Genomic DNA, 21,704 nt, shown 5'->3' on the forward strand with positions numbered 1-21,704 from the left:
ATGATAGTTATACTCAGTTATCTTTATAATGTCTCCCGCTGTGTTATAAGGTGCTGCCCATACGGCAGTGGTATCTGTACAGTGCTACCTGCTGCACCTCCACATTAATGTTTCATCCACCTGTCGGAACACCTGACGTAAATGGGCGGAGTCCACGCACAATAAGCGATCAAATTGCGGAAGTCATGGGCAGTTGTGACAAGGCTGGCTGTGTCACTTCACTTTGCCTTAAATAAAACTGGAAAGTAGTTACATTCGCCTTCAAAATAAAAGCCTGAAGTACACAAGTAATGCTACATGAATTAGACATTTTGGCTGAATCATATCAAACCAAGATATGTAATCCATGCTGCTTAGGCCACCCATTACGTTGCTAATATTTACCAAGGAGTCTAAATATGTGACTACCTGTCAGTGCTCTGGAAGGTTTTGTCAAGAATCACTATAAATGATTATAATTTTTAATAACAAGGTAAAGATACCTACATGTAGTAAGCCCAGAGCTTTTGGTAGCCTGGATCTGTAAAGTTTGTTTCAGTTAGGTGCCCACTTTGCAAGTTTGGTAATCCAGTATTTGCTCCGCTAGTTCCAATATTTTTTTCAAAGTTTGCCCTCTTGACTCCTTACAGCAGGCAAAGCACAGGTGGAACTAATAATGATATTAGTACTGAGGGTTTCATACCTTGACATGTTACAATGTTTAGAAAAATGCCCATTATATTTCCAGCAATCTAGGGAATTTTAAGCAGCGTTGAGACATTTGTGTTGGTAAATTAATATAAAAAAGCATATAGTTAGCATAAAAAATTAAACGCTTTGTATATTTCTTTTTTAGTGTGTGTCAAGTCAGACAAATCCAAGGGGAATTTGGATTAACCACAGTATTTCAAAAGTCCTGACCATGGCCCCAGTTCTTTTTCAGTATGTTTCAAAGTAAGCAAATACCAGGAGGGTAGCCACAACAATACACTACAACACTTTAGAAATTGCATGTCTAAATGAAATGTAACCATGATTATCTTTAATTAATTGCACCTGTGCTTTTCCCACTGACATCAAAATATCTCGTATGAATTAATAAGTAACACAGAATGCCTTCATGATAACATATAATCTCTCTTTCCACGTCGCTTGAATGTCATCAGTTAAACCATATTTTTTTTATTGTTTAATCCAAAATGCAATATATGAAACGGGTTTTATTTTGAAAGGTATGACAGGAAGTCGCGTGATTATTTTTGTCTGCGTTGACACTGAGTGGATACACAGTATTTGGGTTTCCAGCCAACTGACTGCTACCGTGTGTTGGAGGAGGTTCGGTTGAGCCGGTTTACTTTTTATAATACTGGCGACTGTCGGTTCAGCGTAGAGGTACGTTGTTATTTTGAAGCTTTAACCATTCATATAAACAGACTGTCATGCTAACTTAGCTAGCTGTTTAGCTCGGCAGTCTCACTGAGCAGGCTTGACAGCATCTGCAAGGTTAGCTGTGTTCGGTCACTTGGCTAGCCTCTGCCTCGTTTCACTGACCTGCAGCATCGACTGGAGGACTGTCATGCTAACTTCAACGTATTTAATACCGAAATGCATTTCTACAACGTAAATAAGTAATACAGAGGTAGGTAATTGACAGGAACTTTCTATTAAGAGTGAATAACGCTGTGGACAACAATATGTCACCATGAACAGCAGTCAGTTTACCAGACTTGACACGTAGTTGAAGTTGTTTGGAGTGTATTTGAAATGTACACACGTTATATGTGTGTTTTAGTGACACCACAGCTCTTCTTAACATGTAGGCTAGTTATTATGGTGTAGTAACAGCTTTGTCATTAGCTTCACGTTGCGCTCACCTGGGGGCTTTTCAGTTACAGGAAGTGATATCAGGCACAGTGAAAACTATTTTATATATATATATATACAAGCAGACAAATACAAAGAGCGACCTTAACATCCAGTTAAAATGCAACACAGAACAATCAAATACATCACCAAGTGCAATTTTTAATTTCAGTGACAATTAGAGTAGCAATCACATAGACCAAGAGTGCTGTTTTCTGGGTCTTTTCAATGTGACTTCAATTCCCCCATAGTGATCAGCTCAGACAGTTTCAGGTTCTTCTGTAAGGTATTCCAAGTAGAGAGGGGCAGCAAATGTAGAAGCTTTTTTGCCAATTTCTATGTAAACCTTAGGGACCAACATCAGGAGACTACTGTGAAAGCGCAGGCCATATTGATTTTGGTTTTTACACGTGTATGTATTTAAATAATGAGCAACCAGACTCTTATATATAAAAAAAACAACCAATGCGAGAGTCTGTGGATGGACAGAGAGGGACATTTAGCAGCAGCATTCAGTGTACAATGGTGTGCACAGTTTCCACTGCCTGTAATAAAACATAAAGCACAATGGTATACAGTATCCAACTTATTTAGGTACAGATCACAAAGGTAAAAATGCTGTCGAAATCCTTTTCCTATTTCCAATCCGTTTCCTTACCTAAAAGATTTATTCCTGAAAAAGAAACCTAATTTAAGTTTCAGCTTGGAAACTAGGTTGTCACTGTAAAATGTACACTCAACATAGTAAAGTAACTTGGTCTGTGTTCATATACTGCTATAATTTAACACGTCCATTATCTCACATGCACACATACCAACCACACATTCTCCCATCCACACACACACATACACACACACACACACACACAGCCATGTCTCCATCAGTACCCCTGCAGGAGATGATCCGGGCCATCAGGTCGGCAAGGACGCAGTGTGAGGAACGAGGTGTCATCCAAAGGGAGTGTGCAGCCATCCGGGCACAGTTCAGACAAGCAGACAATGGGGGGCGATCGCACAACCTGGCCAAGCTGCTCTATGTGCACATGCTGGGCTACCCCGCTCACTTTGGTCAGGTGAGGGGATTTTTGCTAATGCCTGTCATGGGTTTACTGCAGTTAAGGGGGTTGGCAGGGTGAGAAACCATCACAGGATCTGGGTTCCATTCATCTCTGAATTGTCCAAGTGAAGCAAAGTGTGCCAGCCCCAATGTCCTACCACTTTGTCCTAAGCAATGATCCCACACGTTATTTGTGCACTCAGCAATAATGTGTAGCAGAGCTCAAAAAACAGAAAAATGAGACTGTGCATTGTGTAGCTTTGATAAGTTAGAGATATTGCTACTATGCAAACACTAAACTGGTCCTTCTTGCTCTTTCAGACTTCTGTGTCATTAGAAGACTTTGAATTGTGGTTAATTCCCTCAAGCAAAGTCTGCAGGAGCACTGCAAAGCCATGTCAATAAAACTGGGCCACTGACTGGGCTGCTCCAGGGGCTGCTGCTCTAAAGCTCAACTCCACTTGAAGTGGGCAAAGAGCAGCAAATTTCCCCAGGGGCATCAGTAGTGTCAGTATCTCTAGTAACTTCACATTTAATGAAGTTGTTCCTCTTCCTGCTAGATGGAGTGTGTTCGGATGATAGCCAGCCCTCGCTACAGTGAGAAGCGTGTGGGATATCTGGGAGCCATGATGCTGCTGGATGAGAAGCAGGATGCCAGTTTGCTCATCACCAACTCCATCAAGAAGTAAGGACAGATACTAAAATCTGAAAACGTATAAAACAAGAAGTATGTATATTTTCAGTACCACTTTATTTTAAACCCCTGCATTTAGCAGTGATATATAATGAAAGCAGAAGTTCATCCACTTTACATATCAAAGTTTGTTTACAAGTTTTGCAGAGTATAACTGCATATGTGAAAACAAGATGTATAAAACCGTTAGTGGCTCCAGAGGGAGCTTCAAAGCTTTGTCACTTGAGTTAGTGTCTATTGGGGCTGACTACAAGTTTGAAAATGAAAAAAAGTAAAAAGGAAGTATGGAGTTAGAAAGAAATGAGCTTAACACACCTCTGCAGCCCTCTCCTCATCTCTACTAGAGGCTGGAAGCTGGAAGCTACATTAGCTATTTGTGGTTAAGGTTGTGGCATTGTGGGAAATGTAGGCACCGGGTTTTGGCAAGAGAGAAGAATGTGTCAAACAAAAAAAGACTATCTCTTGTTCTGCTTCATGAATTTTATTTCTTTTTTTAAAAAAAGCTTCCATCTTGAGTCCAACATTGTTATTGGAGAGCAATGCTAAATAATTGCTGGAGTACACATTTAATAAACAGTTAATAAATGCCTTGTTTAGTAATGTAGTTTTTATTAGATATTAGGAAGTTGTTAAGTATTTATTTACATGTCAACAATTATAACTCCTCTTACAAAGCATCCACCAGGTGGGTTATCGCAAATAAATATTACATAACACAGTATAACATAGCTTATGTAATGATATATTTCTACATATAACACTACTGTAAGATTTGTTCATGTGTGAAATCATGACATTGATATGAAAAAAGCTATGTTCCAGTATGCTATCAAGTATTCATGATCTCTGTTTACACCAGTTATGGATGCATCAACTGAGGAGTTACAGTTGTTGACAAGTAAACATGTAAAATAGCTTTATATCTGCTAACTAATGTATAATAATGCGTTGAAGCATTTTATAAGCTATTTATAATTTGCTTTACAGCTTATAAAGGCTAATGGAGTGGGTTTAAAATAGCATGTAACCAGGTTTTCTGTGTTTCATGTTTATTTCTGAATAACTACTTAAAGATCAATGAATGTAGTGTTTCCCTCAAAACATCATAAGTGTGTTAGACAATAATTGAGGATAGTACAGTTTCAAGTTATTAGAGCAATCACAGTAGACAAAATGGGGAGCAAAACATCAGAAAAGACAACCCGAGCGAGTCAGATAGAGCACAAAATTGAGGATATTTTTTTTATAACTTCAGTAAAAAGCTGAACATTTTGCACACATATCTAGTGTCATTTGTGTGTTTTTCTCTATGTGCGTGTTTTCCAGTGACCTATCTCACAGTAACCAGTATGTGCAGTCTCTGGCTCTGTGCACGCTGGCCTGTATGGGATCAGCTGAGATGTGCAGAGATCTGGCACCAGAGATCGACAGGCTGCTCCGAGCCTCCAACTCCTACATAAAGAAGAAGGTGAGGACCTCCGCAGGTTTTTGTTTTGCTTTCCAGCAGCACTTAAAAAGATGAATATTACTACCACTGTGATCACGATGTAAAAGTAGTCCTCTATTAATTATACTGCATATATACTGTTTATATATTTGCAAGTGGTTTATTCTTTAGCTTTATTGTTTGCTGTGATAATTTCAGTAATACAGCAAAGATACATTGTTTTTCCCCCCTTTAAAAGGCGATCGCGATGAAATGTTATAACCACTGTTAAATCTTTAGTGGAAAAACAGAAAGTAAGATGTAATTTTTGTATTTTACAAGCAACATCGGGGCTCTTGCCTCAGAAACACAATGGCTTAAAAAAGTTGCTCATTTAAAAGGTACTATGATTTATTATGTCCTGCTCGTTGTTGCTGGTGTTGGAGATAATGTGTTCTCCATTTATGGTCCATTTGCGCATTCATCCAATTAAATCTAACCATCTCAGCATGATTTATTATTACTTAATAACCTGTTTGTGGCCTATATGAAACAGTGACACAGATTTCAGTCCTTTGTAAGCAGTAACATTTTCAGCCCACACTCACTAGGTCAGTGTAGTAATGTAATGGTGCTGATGACTTCTCTTCCTCCAGGCGGCTCTGTGTGCAGTTCACATTGTGAGAAAAGTCCATGATCTCGGAGAGCTTTTTGCGCCTGCTGCTCGCTCCCTCCTCTCTGAGAAGAATCACGGTTAGTAGATCTTAATGACTCATGTTTGTTAGCTTGTCTCATGCATAATATTTCCAACTCTTCTCTGTGGTTACTCTCATTTATCTCCAGGTGTGTTACATGGTGCCGTGGTGCTCATCATTGAGCTGTGTGAGCGGAATCCAGAAACACTGGAGCGGTTCAGAAAGGTATGGCGGATGGATGTTTATAAATATGATTTGATCTGATGAGTTCAGTACTTCTACATGTATGTAACGAGTTTGTGTCGTGTGTATTCCAGACAGTGCCAGATCTGGTTCAGATCATGAAAGGTCTGGTCCTTTCGGGGTATTCTCCAGAGCACGATGTGGCAGGGATCAGTGATCCCTTCCTGCAGGTCAGTCTGGACTTGCTTGATCATACAGTATCATATCAATATATTTCATTTTATTTGGTTTTATAGGTTATATATTGTAAGTTATAATAGATGCCTGCATTCTGCATTCTGCATTTCATTACATTGACTAAAGAGCAAAAACACCTAAATTTTTTTTTTGGAGACATATTTTCTGTTGTTGGTATTGTATTGGTATTGGCCTCAATTTTCCTGAATCTGTGACAACAATCAACATATTTTGCCAGATTTTTTTTTTTATCCAGGGTGTCGGCAGGTCTTTCAAAAGTCTTAAGATGTCTTAAATTCAATTTTAGAAATGCCCTAAAAGTCACCGAATCGTCTTGAATTTGAATCAGCAAGGTCATTATTGTCCAAACATTTGATCTAATTTTAATTAATGTCATTTATCCATTTTTAACTTACTTTTATCAAAATGAGTCAAGCTTTTCCAGGTGAATGACCACATTTCTGATGTGAAAAAGCTTTAAACCTACTGTTAAACCTAATAACTTACACAGCTTTGCCCTTGCCTGTTAGCATAATGCAGATTAACCCAATTCACTCTAATAATCATATTCCTACATAACACCTACCTCTGCATGGGACCACATACATATATTCTAACTTAGAAAGCATTAAATGTATGTGTCTGACACCTGAAACCCTGTCAATGTAAACAAGGAACATTTGAGCACTTGGGTGAAAATGTAATTAAAAACAAATGTGACTTATTTTTCCAAAATATCTTGCTTTTTTCTCCAATGCCTGTGCATTAGTAATACGTTGTTCCTGTTACTTTCAGTTTCTTTTTTTCTCACTAACACTTCCTTCTTCTTACTTTTGCTGATTCTGTGCACCAAAATAACTTGGAGTCCATCTGTTCACTCTTTACTGCCTTCGTCCTCCAGGTACGCATCTTGAGGCTGCTGAGAATCCTCGGTCGCAACAATGAAGGCGCCAGTGATGCGATGAATGACCTACTAGCTCAGGTCCAGTATTCACTTTCACAAATAATGAATAAGCATTACATGAAAATTATGTTTTTGTTGTTTTTATGTTCTTCATTCTTTATTTCTAAGTTAAATTAAAGACGTTATCCAGCAACATTATTAAGTTTTTCTGTAGATGTCACACCTTTATTTATTCAGCCATCATGGGCATAGCTTTCAAAACATCGTGCCAAAGCACGACAGTTGAAAATTTGCACTGGTGCATTTACAGAAATGTTGATTGATGTGTGTTGTTTTTAGAAATGAAATGAAATGTAATGCTGACTCCTCATTTAGTCACCCAGTTTGTTTTTTCCAAAGAAACTTGAAAGAGTAGAACACATCACTTCCTGTTTGCCACAATATGTTCCAGTGGAAAGACTTACTCCAAACTGGGTGTTAACAGCAACTGCAAAAGCTTGAATCTCTTCTGTCCATTGAAAGTAGAAAAGCTCTGTTAGAAATAATGTATGTTGCTTATGTTGTTTATGAGTAATGTGCTGACGTGTCGTACAGGTGGCGACCAACACTGACAGCACTAAGACTGTTGGCAACGCTGTGCTGTATGAGACTGTTCTCACTGTGCTAGACATCAAGTCAGAGAGCGGCCTCAGGGTGAGACACTGGTCCAGCAGCACTCCTCACTGTCTTTAACCACCTTCATATTTAGGGAATAATGTCATCTAATTAATGAATAAATTCATGCTTCATTGAATTTGTGCCACAGGTTCTGGCTGTGAACATCCTGGGACGATTTCTACTGAACAATGACAGGAATATTCGGTCAGTGTTGCTTCCCCCTTCTGCATTCCTGTTATATTTTCCCTTTACATCTCTTCCTCCATCCTTCCTTCCTTCCTCTCGTATCTCTCAGGGTCATTTTACCTTTTCCATTCCACAAGGCCTACGGCAAACTCATTGCAGCCAGAGAGCGAAACCTCCCAACAGGCTGTTATCAGTCTGAGCTCACTAATCACTTTCCCTGGAGCCGCTCCTCCAGAGCCACACCAGAAGGTCACTGTCTGTCTGTTAATGCTGATCTCTCAATTTCGGGCCATGTCATTTTTCATCGGGCAGTGCAGAGACCTGTAAAGCTATTCCTTGGGGTTTTGTTATGCTGCTATTTTTTTGGATTTGTCTCCATAGGGGCAATGCCCAGGCAGGCCTGTCTGGTTTTCACCTGCAGGGGCCCTGAATCTCTCTGTAGCTGTTTGACAGTAATGGGACTAGTTCATTCCTGCGAGACCTGCCCGGATAGATAACATCTCTCTAGTGCATACATAAATACTTGAACAGTCTATGAGACATTTCAGATGAATAATTTATTTTGCCAAGTTGAAAAAGTTTAGTTTATACAGCGCTGTCAATTAATCTTGATTATTAGCTGATAGTTTTGAATATCTATCTATTTGTTAAATATATTCTGCCACACTTCACACTCAGGATCAAACTGACCACAGTGTAAACCTCACAGCACTTCTTCATGATGAAGCTTAAAACCTGACATTTTAATATTGGGCTGTTCTGTATGCTTGTCCAGGTACATCGCCATGACCTCTCTTCAAAAGATTGTCGGGACAGACCACAACGCTGTGCAGCGCCACCGGGGAACCATCGTGGACTGCCTGAAGGACCAGGATGCTTCTGTCAAGCGGTAACTTTTCATCTCTTCTCCATTTGTCAGGCACAGCTGTTACTCCATAGATGTTCAGTAAAGATGACACCGTGAGGTCGTGCTTTTCAATGCCACTCCCTAACGTGTGCTCTGAGGAAATCTTCTAACATGATTTTGATTCAGTTTTTTTCTAAATGTCAAGGGCTCCCTTCATTTTTAAGTGGAAATCAATCAATCTTCTTAGATGTAGAAAACCTGTCTAATAGTATGTAATATCCTTATTTTATGTTTGGGAGATTCTCTGATGTTTTTGCCAGTTTAATGCATTATAAATTTAAAACAGCATCGCTTAGTAGTAAGTTTTGCTAATATCGTAAACGTTTATTGATCCAGACCACACTTTGAAACTGATGTTGCTCCAAACAGTGTCTCTTCAGTGAGCTATTTCTTCTTTGTTGTTAAAGATGAGTAGAATTCAGGGAACTCACATACCAGTAAAATTATCTCCTGCATCACCTTTAAGGTTCTTTGAGATGCTTTTGACCGTGCTGCCACACACCATGTCGCCAAAGTTGCCTTTGTATTTACATTGAAAACAATAGAGGCATCGGCAGCAATCGCTTGCTGTCTGAAAGCACATCTACACAGAGAGATACATTAAAGGGAAAATTCACTGACTATGGATGTCCAGTCAGTGTTGATAAATGTAGGCAATTGAATCAAAAAGTTCTTCAATGCGTACTATAATTAACCAAGAGATCTGTGTTCTCCTGCTCACAGAGCACTGCCAAAAGTGCCTACATGTACCAGGAGGCATTGCACACAGGCTTCTAACACATGGCTTTTGTTGCATAGCTAACAAGAACAGTAGCCTGGCTGATCACACCAAAATCCTATCTATGCCGGTCGACAAGCGATTCTGCTCCTCTGGCTGTTTCTCTCTCTCTCTCTGCCTGTGTGTGTGTGTGTGTGCCCGTCTTTCTTGCTCTCCGTGTAGACAAAACTGACAAATTTGTGGAACAAGTATAGTGGATTGGACGTTTATCAGTGTGCTTTCTTTCCTGCTGTTAAGCTAGGCTTAGCTAGACTTTCTCAATCAACATAACACACAATGAGGCATTTATTGCTTGATTCAACTACATTTGCCATCGACACTGATTGGACATCCACATAAAAAGGCATTTTTTCACTTTAAATAATTCAAATTTACAGCTTCAATAAAAAACCATGAAAAATTGCAGAATTGTTGATATTGGATACCATTTTCAATACCATTGGGAAAATTTGAAATTGAGTGCATAAAATTAAAAATTTGTATTAAAAGATACATTTAATGCAATGCTTCAATATGACAACAATTACTTTTCTTTACTGCAAAACTGCAAAATGACTGTAGACATACACAAGAATAAGAGAGCGAGAAAGTGCAGCTGGTATCGTTGTATCAGTAGCACTGAGAATGAGTATTCAGTCCATTTCAATGGATTTCTGTACTGAGTGGTCAATATTTTTGACAGCTTCATGTGGGACACACAATACTATGATTCAGTATCACACTTTGTTTTATCTCAATTGCCCAGAAAACCGCTCTTCATAATGCAGCAAAGTACAAGTACAGTTTTTTTAATTCCTGGTATGAAACTATTTTTTTTTGTTTTCCCACAGTACATTACATAATTACTTGTGATGACATAATACCACTATTGTAGACAAAAAGACCATGATAACATTATTCTGGATGTGTGCTACCTAGTGATTTCCAGCCCTACTAATGAGAGCGATTAAAAAAAGCAATACATAATTGATCCCTTTGGGATTGTCCTCACATGGCCCAGGTCCACAGAAAAGTCAAATACCAAACAGTAACCCAGGGGTACAGACAGCTCACTGTGCTGTTAAAGGGCACTTCAGCAGGGTGGATTTTATTGACATGGGAGAGTCTTCCTGCTGCAAAAGCACTCTGACGGAATTCTGGTAGTTAATGGATGCAGAGCTTGAACTCACTGAGCATCATAACTACATCTGGGTCAGCTGAGAACCCGCTGATCTCAGCTGCATAAACACTGAATGAAACATAGTTTCAGTTTTGATTTCAAATATGGTGAATTGAAAGAGAAATGAAATGGCATCAGACTCTCTAGTTACAGCAGAATCGTTTTAAAGGAACGGTATGTTCACACAAAACTAGCAACACTAATCCTCTCTGGTTGTCTCTGCAGCCGCGCGTTGGAGCTCTCCTTGGCGCTGGTGTCGGCCTCCAACATCCGCTCCATGATGAAGGAGCTGCTCCTCTTCCTCTCCTCCTGCCCCCCTGAGCTCAGGGCTCACGCTGCCAGCGGCATATTCAACGCTGCTGAGAGGTGAGTGATACACGGCAGAAATGTGCACATAGATGATTGTATTACAAGCACACACCAAATCTATGCATGTGAGAACACATACATTCACGTGCACATGAATACGTTTAATGTGATGCAGCTGTTTAAGTGTTTAGGCTGTAACAAACAGTCTCTGTGCTTATATATACTGTATGTTGCTCTATGTCTCACTCTGTGTCTGTCTCCGCTCTCAATGACACCCCTGTCTCCTTTAGTGGCACTGTGACGAAGAATTGCCGTCTCTGTTTCTACTGTATACCACTCTACCTCTTGATGCACTTTGTTTTTGTGAATAGTTTTGCAGATAGATTTGTGTGTGTGTGTGTGTGTGTGTGTGTGTGTGTGTGTGTGTGTGTGTGTGTGTGACTCACCCAGAAGCACCACTGAGTGTGTGTCTCTGTCTCTGTCAGGTATGCACCCTCCCAGCGCTGGCACATTGACACCATCCTGCATGTCCTCACCACGGTAAATACAGAGCCCCTCACCCTGCTGCCTCTTACATGGGTTTCTGACCCTGCTGCTCTTTTTAAGTTCTTTACTGCCATCACAAATGCACTAAGCCTTCATGTAGAAACCAGGGGCTACATATGTGAAGGCTGTGCAAGCATAAAAATGCTCAATTTGCATTGTATAAACAAAACAAGAGACAATGTGTTCCTCCTCTGTACAGACTTTCATACATGTAGCCCCGGTTCCTGATTAAGGCCATATATCCTGGACTATTGCTTTCCATTTTTTAACAGCCCTACTTTTCATTTGTGCTACATCTAGGAAAGAGAAAAAAATAGATCCTCATGATTGGAGCAACAGTTAATGCTTACCTTACCCCTTCACACGGTCCCCTAAAAAGGATGGAGTGTACAGAAAGGACAGAGTGTATAGAAAGGATAATGGTGGAGATGTAGCATTAATTTAAGCTTACACTTCACTGGTAAATGTCTTTTATAATGTATATAAACTATGATGGAAGTCTACCCCCAAGTGAGGTCATTGTGTCTGGGAGCGAATGTAGGGCGACCCAAATACTTCGGCCAGCTGTCAAACTAATGGAGTTTGGTGTGTGTGCTTGTGTTTTTACTCTGATTTCCACTCTGCCAGGCAGGGGGCGACGTGCGAGATGAGACTGTGCCCAACCTGATCCAGCTCATCACCAACGCCTCAGAGCTGCACTGTTACACCGTCCACAAGCTCTACCGGGCTCTGCTTACTGACATCTCTCAGGTGTGTGCTTGTGTTTGTGTTTGTGTTTGTGTTTGTGTGTGTGTGTGTGTGTGTGTGTGTGTGTGTGTATTTCCTACTTTTAAAGGAGGGCTTCAAAGCTTTAGAGAGATTGGCTCATTGATCAGCTTACTCATGCAGTCAGCCTCTATGCGGTCTCGAAACCCATCAGCTATTGGTCTAAAGACTGTTTAGTCTCTGATGTCTATGCAGATAAATTGAAACAAAGCTAATAAAAAAAGCTAAATTGTCGTCAGGTGATAGCCAGTTGGTTCCAAGATTGCATTTCGGCCAGTGCCTTCCACTGTATTTTTCTCTCTACATGGACTGTTTACCTTCATGCGACCAAAGCCTGCTAATTTGTGATTGTGGTCATAACTACTTGGAATACAAAAGGAAACCAGAACACTTCTCTTACCAAAAGCTTGTCCCTTTGCCTCTTGATTCTATATACATATGCAGATATCTATTTGCAGAGATTCACTTGCATGCTGATTTTTTATCAAACAATAAATGGTGATTAGTGATTAGATTTGTCATAGGAAGACTACTTTAAGTCCTCTAAAAAAAATTTATATTTAGTGATATTTGTGTATATTTTTCATTTTACATCCCATTACAATACCAGCACCTCAGTTATTTTACATGTCCTTTAAGTGGCATGAGCTAATAAAAAATGACAAAATACAGTTATGCAATTCCATTGGCAAATAAAACAAAACAAACTACAGAAAACTGATCCGGATCCGTGCAATAGGTGTCAAGACAAAAGTAGTTAATTATAGGCTTTGAGAGACTTCAAATACAATAAAGAGAAGACCTTTGTTAGGTAGTGCAGAGTAGGCCTCACCCTTTGCTCACACATACACACTCACACATATTGAGCAAAGCAGACATATCAATTCACTCTGACACGACTCGTTTAACATGAAAAGCCCGAATTCTCATATTTCCTAGCTTTGAACCAAACCCATCTTAGATCCCTAAAGATATCTATTGTCAGTTTTGGTTTGAAAAGACAGTTACTATTTGAAAGTCATGTTCAAAACCTGATGCAACAAGCAGTCTGACATCAGAGCAGCAAGATTTGAAAGTTAAATCAAATATCTCTCACTTAAAGGTCCAGTGTGGAGGATTCAGTGGCATCTAGCAGAGAAACTTCTCCTGTGTTCCAAGTGTGCAGCAGAACTACGGTGGCTGGCACAGAAACGTAAAAGGCGTACAGCCAGTGTTCAGTTTGACCACACTGGGCTACTGTAGAGGATCAAATCTGAATTGCTCATTCTAAGGAAACAAAAACAATCATTTGTATTGTATGGTGATTATAAACTAATGAAAACACCATCATTAAAAATATATTCCATATCTGCCAATAGATCCTTCACACTGATAGATATAGCCAATAAATCCTACACACTGGACTTTTTGTCCACACTAACACAAGGGCTGCTTGTAAATTTTGCATACCATCTTTTCATTTATTTGAATCTATCAGCATCATAAAATAGATTAGAGTTTTGGACTGAACACCTATAGACTCATATTATTGTTATGTAAATATAAAAAGAAAAAACATGTTTTATTTGAGGATCATTTTGTAACACAGCATAATGTGCAAAACTCAAGAGATGCTCATTAAACGAAAAGTGTGTGTCAGTCTTGAACCAGATAGAGCTGGTTTGGTTCCGTGGCAGTGAGAATAGCTACGCTTTCAGTGAAATTGGCTGATGCAACCAGGTTTATTTTTGGAACCAAGTCAGATGAGCAGCCATGTACTCATCTGCAGTGTGGTGCAGTTTCCCATCTTCCACCACATTAACTTGCAGTCAGTTCAGGGAAAAGTGGCTCTGATGTTTCAGACTGCTACGCTGACCGGCAAGCCAATCTCCCTCAAACATAAAATATTACTCTGTGATTATATTTTAGTGTGATGTGTGTGTGCAGTTGTGCGAGTGTAACATTTGTGTGTGCAGCAATCCCTGGTGCAGGTGGCATGCTGGTGTATAGGAGAGTATGGAGACCTGCTGCTGAGAGGAGAATGTCAGGAGACTGAGCCTGTCCAGGTATGCAGCACCAACACAGACGTATAATAAAATATTAATCTTAAGTGATTAAGCCTATTGCTAGATTTGAAAAGGTTTTACATTCTGGTAACACACAAACAAACGTTTTGCATCTTCTGCCATTTTAATCCATAGTTTAAGTATTATAAAAATGCTATGTCAGATTTCAGACCTCATACTGACACATCTCTGATTCAGGTAACCGAGGATGATGTCCTGGATGCCTTGGAAACTGTGTTGCAGTCCCACATGTCGTCCCCGGCGACCAGAGGCTTTGCTCTCACCGCCACCATGAAACTGAGCACACGCATCACTGATAATGTGGAGTAAGAAACACTTCTGTTACTCATAGCTAACAGTGACCAGGTACAGCTGAGGCACAGCAAAAAGCCACTGCGGCAAGTCAGATATATTTTCAATTCGATTCAATTGATTGTTTGTCCCAAGGGGTATTTACAAAAAAAAAAAATCATAAAAAAATTAATAAATAAAAACACATAGAGCACAAACAACATGGCATAGAAACAGATGACAGTAGTCATTAATCTGTGCATTGGGTGACTTGCACCCAAAAAGAAGAAAAGAACAAAAAACAACATCAACAGTTAACCAAAGGTCGTCAAAGGTCACTGTGATGTCACAAAACATATTTTGGCCATAACTCAAGAATTCATACACTAATTATGGCAAAATGTCATATAAATGTCTAATATGATAAAATGATGAAGTGGCAACATTTTATATCCTGAAGGTCAAAGGTCAACTTCACTGTGACATCACAATGTTTTCTGGCCATTATTCAGCACTCGGGAACAGAAGGGGAGACATTTGGTCAGATCGTGAAGTGGTGACTGCTGATCTTATAAATCCTCTCTGCTCTCTAGTTGAGGATGTGTGTGTGTAGCATCCATGTTTTAGAATATTAAGCTTCTTTGCAGAAACATCCATATTTGATGCATCATCTGCCGTCATGGCTACATATGAATCAGGACAGAAAGCTGCAAAGTAGAAAATACTGCTGATTCAGACAATTTCTCAACAGTTGCAGTAATTTCTGAATAGTCCTCTAACTGCTTGTCCTTCTCTTCATTACTTCCCCCCTGCCAGCCGAATCAGAAGCATCGTCAGCATCTATGGCAGCTGTATAGATGTGGAGCTCCAGCAGAGGGCAGTTGAATACAATGCTCTATTCAAAAAATATGACCATATGAGGTATGTAACAGCATGGTGAAGAAGTCAGTCTTTCCTGTTCTGTGTAAAATCTTGTATTATCTTATTTCTGTTTTTCCCTTGAAAATTTAAAAGGAGAAGATGAGAAAAGTATGTTTATCTGGCCATAAGAAGCTGAGATGTGCCCTCTCCCCGCAGGGCAGCGGTGCTGGAGAGGATGCCTGTGATTGAAAAGAACTCCCCAGGTCATACCAACGGAGAGTCAACAGGGGACACCATCAAGGAGATCCAAACAGCTAAAATCAAGCAGGGAGAGCCGCTGCTGCCACAGCAACCTGCTAACCAGGTACATTACAATTTTTCCAGCAATTTTACTGTCGCTGTCAAATGTCAGATGTCGTAATAAAGTCATGAGAGTTTTACCTCAGTTGGTGCGCATTCCTATGATGTCGATCGTTTGGTGTAAGAAGGTCATGAAACTCAATCCAAGCTGCCTTTTAAGTCAGTAATTTTCTCAAATACGTTTAATACGATGGTAAGTTTTCAGTCTCGCCTCAACTAGATAAAAGTTCAACGACGTAAACATTCTCAACAACCACGAGCTGTACTCTGAAGCAGCAAACAGGAAGCAGCAAACCAATCTGAGGATGGATGAGCAAGTCTTTCTTCACTTGTACTGAGGAAGAGGAGGAGAAACTGGTGGAGTTTGGAGTGAACAAGAGTCTGTTTAATTGTGCGTGTATCTGATCCACCTACCAGCACCTACTTAAGTGAGAAATTTTTATTTTTGAAAGGTTTGCCTCTCATTGCTACAGACTCCTCCAACTAAAGTAGTGCAAGTAACCAACAGAGGCTGGTAGAGGTTGAGGTGACAAAATCCAAGATGTAAAGTTTGTGAGCAAATATCGTTTATTTATATGGATTATATTGACGTAGAACTGGCAACAATGTTGTCAATGTATGACGCTTTTTATCTTGTGTTTCTAGAGTTATGTGTTTTTGCGAACATGTAGGTAGTATTTCTTATAGGGAGACTGGCGTAATATTTTCCACCTGGAGCAGGATGGGAAATAACTACAAAAGGAATCTTGTTGTAGTCTTAAAAATAGTGACCCTGCAAGATCCCTAGTCTTTGCAAAATTTGTGACTAAAAACTCACTTTGTCTTCAGATGTGAGAGGGTGTCAAACTGTTCTGGGGTATGGTAGGCATTAGTCAAGACTGGACTGCTGACTCTTGTTTATATTTGCCAGTTTAATTTGTCTCTATCTGACTTTTTTTGTTGGTGAACTGTTGATTTTCAAAACTTTTTTAGCATCATCAGGTCAGGCTCCAGCTGTCTTATGACCGTGTTACATGATGAGCCAGCGCATCCGCACAGGTCCTCAGGCAAAGCTTTAGTTAGCGTAGGCTAAGCCAAAAACTTAAAGTAAACGGACTCTTGACACTGCAAATACCTGCCTGAGGCTAATAAGCTAATATCTTTTTGTATGTGACAGGCTAAATTGTAAATATTTTAGTGTTACATTATCATATCCTCTGATTTTGGGCTGTCCATAATGAATAGAGGTTCTGTACTCAGGCAGACTAGGTGGAGGTCAGCTCTTGTGTTATTTCCCTTTCCCACAGTCAAGGGTTTTGTTTGCCAGCCTCTTGTTTTCTGTGTGTGTGTGTGTGTGTTAAGTCACATTAGACTGAAAAGAAGCTCAGCTAACTGGTTTGGAAGCAATATTCTCCTGAAGTACACAAATATCAAACACAGGAGTGAGGATACGGTTGTAGACTTTCAACTTAATGTCACAGACGTTGATACCGTGATACCGGCTTTTCAGTGGTGTCCTATTTTTTCTGAATATGTTCATTCACCGTTCAGATATGGACTCATTCAAATAACGTTCACACAGCCTGACTTTCCATAAACGTACTCGTTTTGAATATGCAGAGCAGTGTGTTCTGTCCAGATTCAAATCTTCAACAGTCCGTTTTCTCATTCTGTCTGTGGTTTTCTCTCAGGTGTGTGATCTCTTGGACCTGCTGGGAGGCTCTGAGGAGACTCTGCAGCCGAGCCCCGCGGCCAGCGGTGCAGCACCCGGCCTGCCCGTCAACACAGCCAGCACTGCTGGAGGAGACCTCCTGGATCTGCTGGGAGGGTTAGAGCCTGCACCCCTCGCACCAGGTGTGACGCTAGGACATGAAAGTAGAGAATGCAAATTTGAATGAACTGTAACATGAATTGTGCCGTCAGAAAATCTCTCCTAACCTCCCGCAGTGTTATTTGTTCAACAATAGTTTTATTGGCGTTTTGAAATTATAACAGATATTACATATAAATAAAGTAGTTGTGGCAGCAAATATGGTCTACCGTAAAATGGAAAGGCAAGGCAAATAAAATAATGAATAAATAAAATAAAATAAAAACTAAAACAATTAAAATAAAGGTGAAAACAGATGTTACAGTAAATTACAATGTACAGAAACTGTGAAGAGGCTACAGCACTTTGTATTCCTATTTGCAATTGCCTGGACCCCACTCCCATCTCTGCTTTTATTGATCCTCATCATCATTTTGTTAAAAAAATCTATGAAGCTCCCCCAGATATTCTCAAAAACTGACAACTTTGCTTGTGTAAAATATGTCAGTTTTTCCATAGCCACACATGTTGATAAATCCTTAATATATTGCTTTAGTAATAATACATTTCATTTGTAAGAGCCTTTCTCAGCACTAAAGGGCACTTTACACTTTATACTTGGTTTGTTTACATCTTTTCATCCAGTATCTATTGCTCTCTTAGCTTGTAGCTTTAGAGACACACGTCTATTAATGCACAGTCAGTCTTCCTGGTAATAAAAGCACCCGGATTATAAATACCCAAGATACACAACTTTGGCCAGCAAGGGATTTTCAGTGTTGTCATCTGTCTACCTCGCGCAGTGTTGATATTTTTTGTGCATTTGGTTTTGCAAAATTTTTGTTTTAAGCTAATGCACCTTTTTTTCTCAAATCTGTTCTCCATAGCTCCCACAGTGCCGGTGTATGAGAAAGACGGTGTGACTTTGACACTAAGTTGTGAGAAACAGTCAGAAACAAGCCTGACAGTCACACTAACAGCCTCCAACTCCACTGACTCAGACATCAGCAGCTTCACCCTGCAGGCTGCAGTACCCAAGGTTTGTCTCAGTACCTGGGATTAAACACACAAGTTCTCTCAGGAGCAAGTTTTCTCTGAAATCACTGACTTTCAGCTGCCAGGGCTCATTAGAAAATAGAGCAGCTTGTTGCAGAATAAGCATTTATTGTACTGTCTGTCTCTCTACACTCGACCTGTCAGTGTTGCTTGCAGGGTGCAGTTTTTAGACCCTGTCATGCTCTCATCAGTAGGCACCAGTGCAGACCTGAACACCGTGCATGTGTTTTGGTGCTTTAAACTTCAAAGTTCCATTTGATCTCCTCCCAGAGTGTCCAGTTACACATGAAGGCTCCCAGTGGGGACTCTCTTCCTGCACGAGGCACAGCTAAAGTGACCCAGATGGTGGTCCTCAACAACCCAAACAAGGTGGGTTTGACACACACAGACACAAAACTGTCATTCTGGGTTACCAAAGTCATTGAAAACCTGGAAAAGTCATGGAATTAGTCAAAATGATTGAAAGTTTTGGAAAAGTCATGGATTTTTTTGTTGCTGAAATTGTTACAGTAATCTTGCATGGATAACCTTCCACATCATGTAAAGATGTATTTTCTGAAGCTGTAGATTTAATGAAGTTTTAATATGCGTTAGTGTGTGACGTTTCATTTTCCATCGCGTACGTTTCTTCATTTTCTCTCCATATTCTGTCTCTCCCTCCATGTATTCCAGCTAGCTAAAAAATATGTTTGAATAGAGTTTTAGTCTGATATGTTTTTTAAAAAAACACCAAGCAAGGACAGGTCAAGGCAAGAAAAAAATATTTTAAGCCCTTAAAAAGTCATGGAAATTTTGTCCATGAAATTGTGTGGGAACCCTGTACAGTGAGTAATTTTATCTCAGAGAAATTTAAAAGTAAATAAATTAAACTGTGAAGAAAATGTCTTTATTTTTTCTTTTTTTTTTTGGTTGCTGGAAATAAAAATTAAATAGATGTGACTAGTACATTTCAGTTGTGGACATCTCTGTTACAAAAATCTGGCAAATTTAGGAATATTCCAAAGTAAAAATCCCACATTTCTATTGTGACATTACTTCAGATCGGAAAATTGAGGAGCAATAAAATAAAAAAAAATTTTAAAAAAATGAAAATAACTGAAATACTTGAGTTCAGGGTATCTCAAACTACGCCCATTCTCAAATTTTTACTGTATCAGAGTTTGTTCAACTGCAAAATATCTGCTGGTTTCACTGGTCCGGCCCACTTGACATCAAATTAGGCTGCATATGCGGCCCCCGAACCAAAATGAGTCTGACACTGGTGGTCTTACACATCCCTCTTCTCCAGCAAGCCTTATCTGCGAGGAAGAAAAGAACTCCCTGCTAAAGTTTGTGCAGAAAAGTTGGATCAGTTATCCAAAATTACAACATCAGAGTCTTCACACTTCACTTTTCACACATCTCCCACAAACCTGTTGCTGTATTTGGCAAAGAACAATACATCATTGCCAAGTGTGCGTGCCACGTTCCTGTGCCTAACCGCGTTTTCTTACACCCAGCCGAGTGGAAGCAGAGCCGGCTTCAGCTGCATCACAATATCAAATCCTTCTCCCTCCTCCAGGTGAACCTGAAGATGAGGATCCGCATATCTTACACCAGCCGAGGCTCAGCCTTTCAGGATACGGTCCAGATCGACTCCTTCCCTGGACTCAATGCTGCCGGCCACTGACAGCGGCCTCTCAGTGCAACAGGACTATGACAACAGTCTGTGGATGAGTCAGCAGGCCTCGCCCATCACTGACAGAAAGGTTTTTTTTTTTTCACCCTCTACACTACCGTCCAAGCTGCTGTCTCTGAAATTCCTGATTTTGTTTGTGTTTTTTACGGCTGCTGTTCTTTGACAGGAAATCGCCGCCTCCTACATGAACTCACATAGTTCACCCCTCCTCTGCAATCCAAGTGTAAATGTGACTGATTATTTGACATGGCACAAGCTTTGGAATATTTTCAGTGTTTCTGGAATTTTTGCAGTGACAAATGTTCTTTTTTTCTAAAGCAACTAAAGCTGATTGTAGTTGTTTCGCTCCATGAACACGTACTGTCATGTGACTCCTGTCAGTCAGTATGCGCCACTAGATCAATTATCCTCACATAACATATTTCCTTTCTTTAATGTTTGCCTTTATTTCATCTTCACTTTGGTTGAAAAAAGCAGATGAACTCTAATGATCCACTACTACTATTATAAAATGCTCTAATCCAGAACACTTGATTTCACTGGGAAACACAAGGACATGAATTTGAAGTTGGAGGGTGTCGGATTTTAAATGCAGCCTTACGAGTTGCATATTTTTCATGCCTCATTCATCTCAGAGTATCCTCCTCCTAATTAATTCTCCTGTGCCTTTCATCCCCTCAAGCACTGAGGATTTGTCATGTACAAAAAATGCAATTATAGTCGGTTTTGGAGGCCAAGAATTGGTTTTTAAATGTAAGTGGCGTAGTCACATTAATATGTTTTTATCATTCCCACTCAAGCATGCTTTTTCTGACCAGTATCCCCTTGTATTGTTTACAGAGGCTCCAGAGTTATTTTATTTTCTGAAGACTGTATAGTGAGACAAGAGGAATGGGCATGATACTCTCTGCAAGATGTATATTTTAGAATTTAAGTATATAAGCACAATTAGAAGAGTTTGAAGTCTTTGAAAATCTCTAATACGACCCTTTGTTGTAAAAGGACAAAGCAGTGCGCTGTAAAATACATCTTAACATGAAGCCAGTGTATCACCTCAGTAATTTGATGATTCATCTCATCATCATAGACCTCCATTAAAAAAAACACTCTGGATACTGGATGTCAGCAATGGTGCTCTAAATGGATTTCAGTGCAATCTTTACCAGACTGTTTCAGATCACTACTTTAACTAAACTGTAAAAAGACCAGGATGAGTATTCTGTCAAATTCTGTTTCATGTCATTTTCTAATAAAAATCAGTTTTCAGAATCCTCAGCAG

General features: G+C 39.8%; 1 protein-coding gene and 1 long non-coding RNA gene across 2 annotated transcripts; one reads left to right on the forward strand and one right to left on the reverse strand.

The window, feature by feature from the left end:
- The first annotated feature begins 1,211 nt into the window (after positions 1-1,211).
- On the forward strand, positions 1,212-21,696 carry ap1g2 (adaptor related protein complex 1 subunit gamma 2). Its single transcript, XM_042497340.2, has 22 exons — positions 1,212-1,371; positions 2,713-2,915; positions 3,460-3,584; positions 4,920-5,061; positions 5,676-5,772; positions 5,863-5,939; positions 6,032-6,127; positions 7,036-7,116; positions 7,633-7,731; positions 7,844-7,899; positions 8,657-8,770; positions 10,951-11,091; positions 11,520-11,574; positions 12,208-12,330; positions 14,301-14,390; positions 14,589-14,716; positions 15,498-15,602; positions 15,759-15,906; positions 17,573-17,735; positions 18,579-18,730; positions 19,018-19,116; positions 20,309-21,696. The coding sequence occupies exons 2-22, from the start codon at positions 2,715-2,717 to the stop codon at positions 20,414-20,416; spliced, it is 2,400 nt and encodes a 799-aa protein (XP_042353274.2). The 5' UTR covers positions 1,212-1,371; positions 2,713-2,714; the 3' UTR covers positions 20,417-21,696.
- Positions 16,452-20,335, reverse strand: LOC148188043 (uncharacterized). Its single transcript, XR_015778086.1, has 2 exons — positions 20,160-20,335; positions 16,452-17,743 (listed from the first exon to the last, which is right to left on the reverse strand). It is a non-coding gene; the product is annotated as an uncharacterized LOC148188043 (long non-coding RNA).
- Positions 21,697-21,704: the final 8 nt, after the last annotated feature.

The sequence above is a fragment of the Plectropomus leopardus genome, chromosome 12 (genome assembly GCF_026936395.1).
Source record: "Plectropomus leopardus strain MGB_pleo_1.0 chromosome 12, ASM2693639v1, whole genome shotgun sequence".
Classification (NCBI taxonomy): domain Eukaryota; kingdom Metazoa; phylum Chordata; class Actinopteri; order Perciformes; family Serranidae; genus Plectropomus; species Plectropomus leopardus.